At 36.0% G+C, this 15,012-nt stretch overlaps 1 protein-coding gene across 5 annotated transcripts in view; it reads right to left on the bottom strand.

The window, feature by feature from the left end:
- Fam172a (family with sequence similarity 172 member A) overlaps window positions 1-15,012 on the bottom strand; it is a 456,488-nt gene that overhangs the window by 322,016 nt on the left and 119,460 nt on the right. For all 5 annotated transcript variants that reach the window (XM_041663254.1, XM_041663252.1, XM_041663256.1 and 2 more), the window contains one exon: window positions 6,502-6,567. In XM_041663254.1, coding sequence (XP_041519188.1) covers window positions 6,502-6,567 — 66 coding nt within the window. The remainder of the gene's footprint in view (window positions 1-6,501; window positions 6,568-15,012) is intronic.

The raw sequence follows: 15,012 nt of genomic DNA on the forward strand, positions 1-15,012 counted from the left end.
AAACTGGAATATATAGCTATTTAAATAGCCAAAGCACTGCAAACATTCAAATTGCAAACATGGGCACACACAACAGTAACATGTACATTCTGACACCATATCTATGTATCACTTACTTATGGATTACTACTACACAGGTGGGCAGCTAGATTTCAAAGATACAAGAGATATTAAGAAAAGCCAATTTCTGAACCTTTTATGAGATATGTATAGCAACCTCTGTGGTATTCTACATTGTAATGGCCAGTACTCAGAATGGAAGCCAAATACAACCAGGTTAAAACCAGAATTGACAACTAGTCACATGCCCTCCGCCAACAAGATCACACATAAAAAATCAGTCTACACACTGTATATACTGTTCACTCCAGGAACAACAAGTGTTCATACAATTAACAAAGTTACAACAGCACTCACATACAACTCCACAGAATGCTCTGGAATTCAATATAAAATTTAAAACTCTAAATTTTTCAAGTCATTCACAACACATAGGAATAGAAAAAAAACCTCTGCTTTTAAAACAAGATTGGTCTCATTATCTGATTCTGCTATTTGTGTAAACAGAACACAAAGAGCAACTGGTTTAGTAGGAATAGAATGAGTTGAGCTTAAGAATAGTTACTATTGTTCAGTAACGCCTTCCATGTCTACAATAAATTCAAATGTTTTACCATGAATTCTCTAGTCCCTTTCCCTGTCTTATTCTCCTTCATAGCACATATGGTAATCAAACACAATGTAGTGTAGTCTTTCTTTCATAGATAGATGATAGAAAGGTAGATAGATAGACAGACAGACATAGATGATAGATGTGTGCATGCATGCACATGTGTGTGTTCACACTCATTCATCCTCTACTCTCTCCCCTACAAAGTAATTCTAGAAAAATTAACATTTTGTTTTGTTTTGTAATTTTGTTTTTTCAAGACACGGTTTCTCTGTGTAGCTTTGGTGCCTGTTCTGGAACTAGCTCTTATAGACTGGGCTGGCCTAGAACTCATAGAGATCTACCTGCCTCCCAAGTGGTGGGATTAAAGGTGTGCACCACCACTGCCCGGTAACATTTCATAATTTATATTTAGCTACATTCTAGGTCTAGTTCAGGGCCTAGCATCTTATAGGTACTCAGGAAATAAAGAACAAACTTTTGAAATATGAAATCTTACTATTGGTAATGATATCCTTTAAATGAAAAGAATTTAAATAGTTCAGAGCATTCATATCTAGAATACACAAAACCTATAGAAAGTCTCAACAAAAAAAATAAATTTTAAAATGTGCTACAGATTTGAATAATGAGTTCTCAAAAGAAGACATTAAAAATGGCTGACAATGAACACCAGCAATCCAGTCAAAGAGAGGGAAGAGGGATTATATGAGTAAGAGGGTAAAGATCATGACAGGGAAATCTACGGAGACAGCTGAACCAAGTTCTTGGAAATTTACAAACTTTAGACCCACAGCTGTGGAGCCTGCAAGAAACCAAACTAGGCCCTCTGCATGTGAGAGACAGTGGCGAAACTTGGTCTATCTTAGGGGCCCCTGGCAGTGGGATGAGGATCTATCCCTGGTACATGAGCTAAGGATCGGAGCCTATGATGGGATGCCATGTGCTTAGCCTTAATGCAGGGGGAAATGAACTAGAAGCTTCCTCCCTGCTGGCTTGCTTTCAGAATCCTGAAAGACACTGTTCAAGCTCTTGAGGAGGAAATGGCATTAACCATATTAACCAAGAATAAGCCCTATGAAGTGTGGTGCTAACCTTATAGGCAAGATGTTCCCATGGGGATTAAAAATGTGTGAAATTTGAAATACAGTAGAAGACAAAACTGAAGACAAACATTGCCCAGAGAAATGTCTGAGAAGAGCACTGCTCACAGTGAACAGAAAGCTGACTCTGGGCAGGGCAGTGGTGGCTCACGAATCCCAGCAACGCTGGGGAGGCAGAGGCAGATGAATCTCTGTGCGTTCGAGGCCAGCCTGGTCTAGTTCCAGGACAGGCTCCAGAGATACAGAGAAACCCTGTCTTGAAAAACCAAAAAAAAAAAAAAAAAAAAAAAAAAAGGAAAGAAAAAAAGAGAACTGACTCTGAAAGTCATAAATACAATTTCACCTGTATAATTTAGGGCTAAATTTACAGAACAAAATATCTGTATGAATAAAATAGTTTTTCCTCACTACTTCAATAGTTTGAAAATGATTACAATAAAGATGTTTATCTGCAAACACTGATAAGCAACTGAGCTAAACCTTAAAAAAAAAAAAAAAAAACACAAAGGCCATGCCAATACACTTTAATGTTCATGCCACCAGGTCAACACCAAATAAACTTTAGTGTTCAACAGCTCATTGACGAAGTCTTCTAAGGAGACAAGGAGTGGTATTTCACAGAAAAGATGTGTGTAGTAAAGTAAAACAACATTTTATAGAGAAGTCATTAAGGCCATTCACAGCTCTAACAGCCTCCATGGGCAGGAGATGGCCCAACTGAGAGCATTCTGTGCTTGTTATTCTCCTACTTCCCTAGGTGCTGTCACAGTAAACGTGGCAGGGGAAGGGAGCCTCTACTTCAACTATGAAATAAAACTTACTTATTAACAGGGAAAAATCTGCTAATATTCTTTTAGGCAGTTTGGATGCTCAACTTACTAGACCTGGATGGAGGTGGGGGTTCCTTGGACTTCCCACAGGGCAGGGAACCCTGATTGCTCTTCGGGCTGATGGGGGGAGGGACCTAACTGGGGGAGGGGGGGGGGAAATGGGAGGTGGTGGCGAGGAAGAGACAGAAATCTCTAATAAATAAATAAATTTTAAAAAAAATTAATTAATTAAAATGTAAAAAAATAAAGAAAGAACATTCTCTTAGAAAACAAACACCCAGGTTTCTTGTTAGCCCCATACTGGTATGTCTTTTCTTGTTCTTTGTCTCTTTCCTTCCCCATCCTGACCATCCAGTTCCCTCTAGTTCTGCTAATCCCTCCCCTTCTCTCCTCCTTCTCCCCTTTTGTCTTTCCTTCTCCACCCTCCCCCCACAGGCTCCAAATTTTCTCAGGAGCTCTAGTCTGTTTTCCCTTCCCCAGGGAATATATGTATGTTTCTCTTAGGGTTCTCCTTGTTACTTAGCTTCTCTGGGATAATGGACTATAGGCTCCCAATCCTTTGCTTCACAGCTAGTATTCACTTATGAGTGAGTACATACCATGCTCATCTTTCTGGATCTGGGTTACCTCATTCAGCATGGTTTCTTCTAGTTTCATTCATTTGCATGCAAATTTCAAGATGTTATTGTTTTTTTTACCACTGAGTAGTACTCCATTGTGTAAATGAAGCTAGCAAGAAATCTGGCACTAGAGAAATTCCCAGGAATCCATAAGGATGACCCCAGATAAGATCCTAGGAAATAGTGGAGAGGGCTCCCGAACTGGCCCTGTCAGATAGTCTGATTGATGACTATCTTAAATGTCACCATAGGACCTTCATCCAGCAACTGATGGAAACAGAGGCAGAGACCTGCAGCAGAGCACTGAACTGAGCTCCCAAAGTCTGGTTGAAGAGTGGGAGGAGGGAGAAAATGAGCAAAGAGGCCAAGACCACAAAAGGGACACCCACTGAAACAGTTTACCTGAGCTAATGGGAGCTCACCAACTCCAGCCCCACAGGGAAGAAACCAGCATACAATGAAACTAGACCCTCTGAATGTGGGTGACAGTTGTATGGCTTGGAAAGACTGAGGGGCCACTGGCACAGGCACCAAGATTTATCCCTACTACATGTATACTGGATTTTTGGAAAACCCATTCTCTTTGGATGGATACCTTGCTCATCCTAGATATAGTAGGGAGGGCCTTGGACCTTCCCCAAAGCAAAGTGTTTTACCCTCTCTGAGGAGTGGAAGGTGGGTGGAGGTGGGGGATTAAGTAGAAGGAATGGGAGGATGGGAAGGAATGGGAACTGGGATTGTTATGTAAATTGAAAAAAAGATAGTTTGTTTTCTTAAAAAAAAAATTAAAGAAAAAAATAATACCAAGTACCCATTAAAATACTAACTAATAAAAAAAAGAGAGAGAGAAAGAAAACAAACACCCTGGCTGTCAATTCACACTTAAGAAAACTCAAGGAAAAGTAATAGTTATTGAAAAATAACTTCTACATTATATATAAAGTGATCATTTAGGAAAGGCAGGTTTTTTTAAGTTTACAAAATAAGGGAAGATTTATTAAGCAAAATGAACAAAGTAGTAATTTCGTGCCTTACGTAACACGAATCTCTCTCTTTACATACTAAATTTAAAATGAACAAAGTTCTCTATCTAATTTCAGGTTTTCTCTGTAGAAAATTAAAGAAATTGTATCATAAAACACTCTCAGCATAGTCGATAGTGATTGTGCTCTAAATCTGGAGACCGGAGTATGCTTAAAGGCTTCCAAAGAGCCAGGAATATTATACTTTTGTCAAAGGACAAAATATGAACAGTATTGATGGATTAAACTAACACTCTCTAAATCCTGCTTCAGAAACTTAATAAAGTGACAATATTTAACTTTCACAAAGAACAAATTTATACAAGCTGTTTGCTTGTGTACTTTCAGGCTCACCATGTAACCGCAGCTGGCCTGGAACTCAATATGAAGACCAGGCTGTCCTCAAACTCACACGCAGATCTGTCTGCATACCCACCAAGTTCTAGGATTAAAGGCATGTGCCGAGATTCCCAGCTTCAATGTACAGTTTTTACAGAAGAAGAAAGCAGGTCTGAAGTCAGGAATTCTGACTCCCCCATAGGACAGCCATACTGACACTCAAAAGGATGCTAAAATTTAGGCTTCCATGCTTTCTTTAAAAAAAAGCTGCTTCAAACTAGAACAAGATATGGCTTGTCTATGGCATGCAATAATGTTTTCTTTATTACTGTATTATAAAAGCACCAAGAGTGTCTACAAGTTAAAGAGTTGACTTCAAAAAGTACTTACTGAGTTGAGTGAATGGATGAATGAATAACATTATTATCTATTACTAGTGGTTATCTTTACAAGATTAAATGAAAAGTATTTTTTAGTAGAACTATATAATCAAAGGTGAGACTCTAAAGAATTAAGATATAATCTAATTTTTCAGTAACATAACCCAATATATTTAAACAATCTATGTAAAAGCTCACAGAAGTTATCCATATGCAAAGTTTTCTATATTAAATAGGTCAATTTCATTGTCATCTAGACTCAATCATAAAATAAAAGAATTGTGAGGAACAGAAAAAATTATCTAATCTATCCCAAACCACATTTTACATATAAGATTACTACTTCTTCATTTTAAAGCTTGAACTTCACGATGTTAATATATATATATATATATATATATATATATATATATATATATAATATATATACATGCAGTAACAATTAGAAAAAAGAAGGCCATAAATTTAAAAGAGGGAAGGGTCTGTGTATATTGGAGTGTTTGGAGGAAGTAAAAGGAAGGAAGCAAAGTAGATGATAAACTCACAAAAATCACAGAAGTTCTATTTAGGATTTGAGTCTAAGAAAAATCCCAAACTTTTCTACTTTTCTTTCTTTCTTCTTTTTTCTTTTCTTTCTTTCTCCTTTTTTTTTGTTTTTTTTTTTTGTTTTTTTTTTTGTTTTTGGTTTGTTTTTGAGACAGAATTTCTTTGTGTAGGGCTGTTTGTCCTAGAACTAGCTCTCTAGATTCGGATGGCCTTGAACTCACAAAGATCTGTCTGTCTCTGCCTCTATAGTGCTAGGATTAAAGGCATGAGTCACCATCATCCAACTTAAACCTTTTTAATTCCAAAAGAAAAGGCTACAAAATTTCCTAGTCTTCTAATAAAGAGGAATCAAGCAGTATTAAAAAGCAGGAATGACTTTAGGAATGTAGAGAAAAAAAACATTTTGTGTAGAAATAAGGGCTGAAGAGATGGCTCAGTGGTAAGAGCAGCACTGGCTGCTGTTCCAGATGGTGGGGTTCCATCTCTAGCACCTCCACACAATTAATTCCAGCTCCAGAGATCTAATGCTCTCTTCCTATACAGGCACCAGGAATGCAGGTGGTGCACAAACATATATGCAGGCAAGACACTCATTAAAATATAAAATTAAGTAAGCAATTCAATGAAAAACAGTTTCAAAGAATCAAACAATACTTTAAGGGTTAAGGAATGCCTATCACAATGTGAAACACACTCATTTATATAACACAAAGAGAAACATCTAGGTGAAATGAGATAAGGTAAAAGAGAAAGAACTCTCCCTGTCATCATGTTAAAAACAGACCGGAAACCACCATATTCATCGTTAACATTCATTTTACATTGTAAAAACTACTGCTACAGCGGGGTAAGGCAACCTACAGCCAGTGAACTGTCAGCACCAACACGGGAGCACCTTTAACCTACAAGAAAAGTTTTCTCCTGGACTGAAAACCATTGTACATGAAAAAGCATTTTATTTGGAATAAACATTTTTAAAAAATTGACTTACTGGTATAGAGATTTTTTGCAAATTGCAGTCCTTTTCCAGGAGCTCATAAACATATTTTGTGATTATCTAAGGGAAAAAAATAAAATATTAAGATACAATATCATCCACTATCAAGATAGATTTGTTTAGAAAAATTATTGAAAGTTATTTTGCTCTAAGTAATTATCTTTTTGGATTTCCTCCTTCTAATGTTCTTACATCACATTACATCTTTCTAAGTAGTGAAATGTGTTACCTTCTCCTGCTTTGTGGATGGCTACTGAGGATTTGAACAAGGTTTAAAAATTCACAGGAAATACCTAAGACTTTCTCCTTTGGAAATGAGTATTCTGAATATTTTAAGTGATTTTAGAAACTGTTCTTCCTACAATTTCTCCATACATCTTATATCTACTGTTAATTTCTTAAGGGATTAGAATCTACACACCAGTTTCAGCAAGAAAGGAAAGTATGTAAGAAGCATTATGAGCAGAAAAGGGAAACCAGTCCAGCCATGGCAAGTGCAGTCAATACTGTGTTTATGAGAGTCAAGAAACACAGTCTCCTCAAAGATGTCTACAACCCAACTCCTGAACAAATGTGTGTTAGGTTTCATGGTAACAGACCTGCACACGTGATTGTTGTTATGGACCTTGAGGAAAGAGCTGGTGGTACTAACGAGATAGGTCAAATCAACCATTTGTGTTCTTACAGAGGAGAGTTACACAAGTATGATGTGGTGCAGAGATGGCAGGCAGGAAGGACTCAACTAGCTTTACTGGGTTTAGAACTTAAAAAGAGCACAGGCACAGAGCTATGTCCTCTGAGCACCTGTAGCTGGCAGCCAATACAAACATGAGAGTTTAGTGTGATCTATGCAAGGAACTGAATTCAGCCAATAACACAAAAAAACCAGGACATCAATTCTTTGTAGCCTAAAATTGATTATTCTAACCTTTATTTTACTCTGGCATCTTGTACTGGACTTTTGATACATAGAATTACATGATAATAAATCTGTACTGCTTCTAGTCACAAAACTAATGGTAATTTGATAGAGCAGCAATATAAAATATATGACTTAAGATAGGTAGGCCTGGAATAGGAGCAAATATTTAACAGGCAGTTTGAATGGTCATTCTAAGAGTGTTTCTCCTCCCAAAGACATCTGTAGTTACCTATAGGCAAAACATCTCACATACTAATTTCAGTGATAACCTGTGTCAAATATTGTGAAATAAGATGAGTTTTAAAAATAACATTAAGATGTCAATTGCTTTGGTGTCACAATCAGTAATCTAAGATAGATTCTTTACCCTGCTTTCCTTAAGGAATTTAAAACTCTTTTATGTACATACATTCATTTATTACAGAAATAGTTCCATAGGTATATGTGAAAAATGACTGGCAACAATCATTTCAAAACATATAACACATTAAATGATCTAGTGATTAGTCTAATAATATCTCTATACATTAATGTGGTAGCTAATACTATGTCCTTATAATTTCACTGGAAGACAGTGGCAATATACACTCTAAAGAATACAAAAACATGTAAATTCAAGTCTGGCAGTGGTGGGGCATGCCTTTAATCCCAGCTTTCGGGAGGCAGAGGTAGGTGGATCTCTGTGAGTTCAAAGCCAACCTGGTTTACAAGAGCTAGTTCTAGAACAGCTAGGGCTGTGACACAGAGAAACCCTGTCTTGAAAACAAAACAAAATAAAACAAAACAAAAAGAAAATATGTAAATTAAGACTTAAAAGCTTATATGAAGCAACATAACAAGAGTGGCCTATAACTTCAAGAGAAATGACTTAAATAAGATTTGCTAAAATGACTGATTTGACACGCTTGACATCTTTACTGTAGCTTTATAAATAAGGGAACAACAAAATAAATTAAATTCACATGCAAATATTTGAAACATAATTTGAGAAAAAAATAAGATTTTTTAAAAAATTAAAACATATCAATATATACTATAGAACCAGAAATAATTCTTTATATTCACATTATAATTCAAATATTCTAAATTTGCTTACATTTGGCCTATAGGACAGGTGTCTCCTGTGCAATTTATTCTATAACAAACCAAACAATAAAATAATTTATTCACTAAAAGAGAAATACTCCCTGTGTTGGACAGTATTGGTTGCCAGCTTGACTCCATGTGGAATCAGCTAAAATCTAAGCTGCTGGAAACCTCTATGAGAGATTTGCTCCATCAGATGAAGCAGGAAGACCCATCTGTGACTGCCCCACTGAAAAAGGTACCAAGCCATGTGGCTAACATATACTAGAATAATGGGCTAATATAAGTTATAAGAGTTAATAAGAAGCCTTAGCTAATGGGCCAATCAGTCGATAACTTATGTAGAGTTCTATGTGATTCTTTGGGACTAAACAGCTGTGGGAACTGGGCAGGACAGAAACCCCAACAAGCAGGCACTCATGTTATACCCATCTTAAACAGGGACCATACTCTCTGGCAGCCCACATAAAAGGATGTGGAATTACAAAACTGCTTTCTGCCTTCTTTCCCTAATTCTTGCTAGCACATTTGTCTATCCTGTTGCTGGGGTCAAGAGTAAATACACCTTCTTGATGATTATGCCATAGACTGAAGATTACCAGCTCTCCAGGAGTCCTCTATAATTCCAGCACCTGGTTGGAACTGCTGAGACATCTACCAATGAGAACTGAACACCCATCCAATTCTCTGCTGTTGCTGAACTACCTAGACCACATCTTATAAGCCAGTCCAATAAACCCTACTTTAAATTCAAATTTATTCTATCAGTTCTAATCCTCTAGAAGCCCCTAATACACTACCTAACTTGCCCACTCTTCTTTGCTCACCACTTCTTATCTACAAAACAAAGAAGGAAGAATAGACTGAAACCATCTATGCCCAAGGTAGCTGTGCTGAGAATACTGTCCTTTACCCTAGTTGCCCTCTTAGAGATAGACTACATGGCAACTGTTTAAGGACAGTTTCCCAGCAAATGCCCTTTGGACATGACGGAGTACCATTATGTCACATACTAGTCTGATATCATTCCTATGGGTTACATCAGTCAGTTCTGGAACACTTGATGGGGCTTCAGCTCTCTTTGACTATTAAGTGTATTTTAAGAAGGGAAAGTGTTGTAGAGTATTATTTTAAGGTGTGTTGCTTTTGTGTACGCTCTGGAACACTTGTTTAATGATGCAAAGGTGTGTCTGATTAAATAAAATTCACCTGTGGTCAGGAGGCTGTAGTGATGAGGCGAGCAGGCCTGCTTTTTGTCCCGCCTGGCTCCTGCACGGCTAGCTTTACACCCGAAATAACAACACACAAATTGTATTCATTTAAACACTGCCTAGCTCGTTAGCTCTAGCCTCTTACTGGCTAACTCTCACATCCTGATTAACCCACTTCTATTAATAACAAACCCACCAGGTAAAAGCTATCCTATGGGCCTTTTCTTACAGGAAAGATTGGCAGTAGTCACATAGTTAACAAAGTTATGGAATCTGAACTCAACGTAATCTGCCCTGTAATCTGTGTTCTGTTATCTAAATTTCTATAATATATTTCCTCCCAATACATAGGGGGAAAAAAGAAGCAATGGGACATAACACTGAAAAGAAAAAGTACTATTAACCTAATAGTAGAAGACAAGAACAAAAGGAAAAACAGTGAAAGCAGTCTATCTCTGTGCCAAGGAAAAAAATGAGAGTGACTGTGTTGGCTTTAAATTGAGGCTTTTATCCCCCTTTCAGTGATCTTGTATTATGAAAATAAGAATAATGAGACTCAGAGACATCTTTTCCTTCTAGAACACAAAATATTCATAACTCAGCAACTTTTTTGCTGTGCTCAAACACCATAATGAAGGTGATTTTAAAACATGTTTAATTTGCCTTCCAGTTTCAGAGAGTCGGAGTGCATGATTACAGAAGGAAGGAGCAGCTGAAAGCGCATGTCTTCATCTAAAACCATTAGGCAGAGAAAAAAAGCACTGGGAATCACAAAAGTCTTTAGAAGTCTGAAAGCCCAACCCTAGTAACAAACTTCAAACAGCAAGGCCAAGCCTCCTTATACTTCCCAAACAATTCCAATAGCTGGGGACCATGCATTCAAATATATGAGACTATGGGAGCCATTCTCATTCAAACCACAATAACTAATACAATTCAATGCATTTCCAAATATATCCATTCTAGAAGAAATCTAGCAGGAAAGATAACTTCTATTTTGGAAACTCATATAAGAAACAGGAACAGCTCTCCAATCACTATCACATTTAAATAGAAATTTCCAGTCTCCATCAAGTTCTCTTAGACACTGAATGACCTCTTCTGCCCCCAAAGTATATCTTCTTTGAAGTATTAGTGAGAACACTATGAGAATCTACTTGAATTTGTTCATGAGCACCCATAACAGGAGGCTTATAATCACCTGTCAACTCTGGATTCAGTGGTTCTAATATCCTCTTCTGAGCTCAAAAAGCATGTGTGTGTGTGCACACGAACACACATAAATAAATCTTAAAAATAAAGATCATCTACTTGACCTCTTCCCTCACCACAGATTCTCATTTTTATAATGTACACTACTGTAATTTGCTAAAGGGAAAATACTTTTCTAAAGTTATGTGTTCCTGTTTCACTAATCTTTGCAAATGATATGTGGACAGTATTTCTCATTCATAAAATAAAAAGTTATTACCTTCTATGGCATTATCAGAGATAAATATCTTATTTGTAAGAAAAACAAAAACTCTTCCTAAACACATACCTTGTCTTCTACTGATTACAGCATGTATTAAGGTATGAATCAAGGTGAAACCCAATTCTTCCTACCTGCCAGACATTTGGTTCAGCTGACAAGTACTTGTTAGCAGATGATGTCAAATGTTAAGTCAGACACTAGTGATCAAAAAAGGGAAAAGTATCTGTTCTTAGAAAACAGATAAATCAAAGTAAACAAACAAATACAAGAGTACCTTAGTTCAAAGGGGTTTATATTTCATTAACCCTTTTATCCCAAGCTTATGAGAACCCATAGGATCTGCTAACTTTAACTTTCCAGTTGCCCATATTCTCTTTTTGAAAAACAGGCAAATTTCCATAGCTCATATCACTAAATACAAGCTCTCTGAGCAAGTGGGGGACTCCAGAAGAAATGCACCTCCACTGAACCTGGTTTAGCAGAAGCCTCATCTGCATGCTGCACCTTAGTTAATTATTAGCAGGAGCACAGTAGGAAGCCAAGAGCTCTAGTAAAGGGAGGGAAGGATACAGTGAGTGAATACTAAATGTCTTCCCCAAGGAATTGGGTAAAGGTTCAATTATTTTGTATTCAATAAGATATATCAGAAACCTCTGAAAAAGACTACTTAGGCTTCCTAATAATCAAAATTTATATTTAAGCTTGGATTTGGGACAGCAAACATTTGTAAATATTTTCATAAATTACTTTTCCTTCCTTCAAGATACATTTGCTATAACATATAAAAATATTATTACTATAAAAAGGAGGTTCAAATGCTTTAAAATACATGAATTCTTAATTCAATATTTGATAATCTCATATAATCAATTATCCTCTGCCTTACATGACTTCATGGGCAAAAGTAAACCAAATACAACCTTTTACATAAATAAAATTTGTAGTCAATGAATTACAGTAGTTTTATTAAAGAATGAAAGCAAGTTTAAACATTTACATTGACCCAAACATGCTCATTTCAAATAAATTAATTTCCATATTTCAGTCTGAATTAAATTTCACACTTCATGTACCAAAGATCCCACTACTCTGATCAAAGAATTCACAAATGTCAAAACAGAAATTCCCAATAGTCAAATGCCTGGAGGAGAGGGAGAGGAGGCATCCTAAATCCTCAAATGAAAAAGAGGCTCCAGGACAACTGTCCAGGATCCTCTAAAACCCAGCAAGACAAATGACAAATTCATGAGGAGGAGTAAAACGGAGTGCGGTAAGAAAGCCAACTGCCAGTGACACAAAGACCCAACAGGTTTCTTCTTTAGAATACTTTCCCTTTAATTAATAATAAAAAAAAATGGTCTCAGCACCTAGAGAGTATTGAGATAGTGATGTCGAGAAGGAGTAGTGCGGGCAAACTGCACATCTCTTTGGGTAATAACAGCATTTAACCTAAATTTTACTTTCGGTGTATGTAAATTCTTAATCAATTTTGAAGAGTGAAAGAAAAAATTAAAAACTTACAAACAATATATCAATCTTTCTTCTGGATATTACAAGATATATTAGTAAAATATTTGTAATTAAAAACAAATTAGGTATTCTGAAAATGACATCTTTCACAAAATATAATTTGCCTCAAATATCTACATAAATTAAATACTTTTTTTCAGGGCACAGAAAAAACTTACTACAAAAAGGCAATGGCTCAGAATAAATACCAGAAAACATAGGAGGTTAGTTTTAATAATTAAATTCATAATTCATCTAATCTAGAAAATGCCAAAAAAGTTTAAAGAGATATTCCATTTAACACGAACCAAACCCCCAGTGAGTAAGGATGACTAAATGGTTCTGCAATGTGATATGCTTACGTTTAATGAGATCAATACAAAGTAGCAAACCCACAATAGATTAACTGCCCAGTAGCTGTGATGTTTATAAAACTATTACTTGGCTACAATTTCATTAAACTTTGGAACTGACCATGATTTGGGAAAAACAAACAACAAAAACATTCTTTTGCTAGTCAGGTGTGCTTTAGTCCAAAGACAATTTTTTAAATATTATGTCTTTGTTTTGGGCACAGGAAAACATTTCAAAGCATTATTCACATTATTTTTCTTCCCTAGAGTTAACATACTTTAGTGCCATATGGATACAAATATACTTCTGTTCATTTAAACATGCAATTAAATTATATAAAACAGAAAACTGCTAAGGTAAAATAACCTCATTCCACTGTAAGGCTTTTTAAAAAATAATAATAATAATAACATGGGTGATGTGCCAAATAGCTGGGAACGGCTCATTATACCTTCAGAGAGAATCCAAGTTGAAGGCTTATCTTGAGCTCTCAAATGCAGCGGTAAAACCTTGGGGTATAATCAAGAGTTAAAAGGTACAGATGAAACCTAAGTGCGTGAACCTGTTGTGAGGATGTTAATGTTTGGTCACCGATGCTCTATAATAAGTCACATCTCTGTCACTGCTGCTCACTGGATCAACTAAGAGAACTTGCATCTAAAGTATTCAAAGCATTTCAGAAAGAAATCATTGTGCTTCCCCCCCAAAAATGCCTAGCACCTTTTTATTTCCTTAAATTCATAGTAAAATTTAAAGCAATATACAGAGATTTCTCACATGCCCACTACCCCAAATACATAGAGACTATATATTTTGCCTGGGATTACAAACGTATCCACTAAAATAAGCTAGCTCTCAATTAATTAATTTTATTTCACCAGTAGTTTATAGTTTTCCTCATACATCTGTTCATAATGTATTAGATTTATATTTCAGGATTTCATTCTGAAGGTTGTTATGATAAATGGCATTGTGTTTTCAAAAGCTATCCGTTCAATGTTAGTTTATGACAAGTTGTTGATTTAAAAAATACTAATCATGTTCTCTGCAAAACTTCCATAAATGTTACTAATTTCAAGAGAGGTGCATGTGGTTAGTTTGTTTATATAAGAGATGACAATACCATTTGTGTAAAAATTTCACTTATATTTCTTTTATAATTTTTTATAACTTTTTGATAGGCACACGTAAAACTATAGTAAAAAGGCCTATAAAAGAGACAAAGGTGTCAGATCACAAATACTCTCTGATGAGGCCTCAGAATTTTAGTAAGGGGTTACATCTGGACTGAGTAGTGCAATGGGCAATGCTTTTTCCCCTCAACTATGAAAGACGGAACTATAACAAACTTATCAAACAAATAATTTTCTCTGAAAGGCTATCATAGCTGTGTGTTCAGGCCCAATAGCTAACATTGAAAAACTACGTAAGGATTACTTTAAACAGCAAAAACACAGCCGGGCGGTGGTGGCACACGCCTTTAATCCCAGCACGAGAGAGGCAGGGACAAGTGGATCTCCATGAGTCTGAGGCCAGCCTGGTCTACAGGAGCTAGTTCCAGGACAGGTTCCAAAAGCTACAGAGAAATCCTGTCTCAAAAAACCAAAACAAAAAAAAGAATAAAATGTTGAAAGATATGCCACTAAATCAATTAATTAGCACATCAACTATACAAATTATCAGTTACACACCTAAAAATTTATTCTAAAGAAATACACATTTATCCAGATATAACTCGCACATAAAGTTTTGTAGCACCTTTAACATACTAGAGGCCAGTTGGAATTTATGAACTGACAAATGGTACAACTATAACAAATTTATACCATATAAAATGTTCAGTAATAAAAAGAAATAAGTATCAATCTATACACTCACCTCAATGAAACTCCAAAGAATTATGTTGGGCTACAGCAGCTAATCTCAAAAGATTACATATTCTATAATTC

The sequence above is a fragment of the Microtus oregoni genome, unplaced genomic scaffold (genome assembly GCF_018167655.1).
Source record: "Microtus oregoni isolate MIOR12 unplaced genomic scaffold, Mior012 000014F_ref0000157, whole genome shotgun sequence".
Classification (NCBI taxonomy): Eukaryota; Metazoa; Chordata; class Mammalia; order Rodentia; family Cricetidae; genus Microtus; species Microtus oregoni.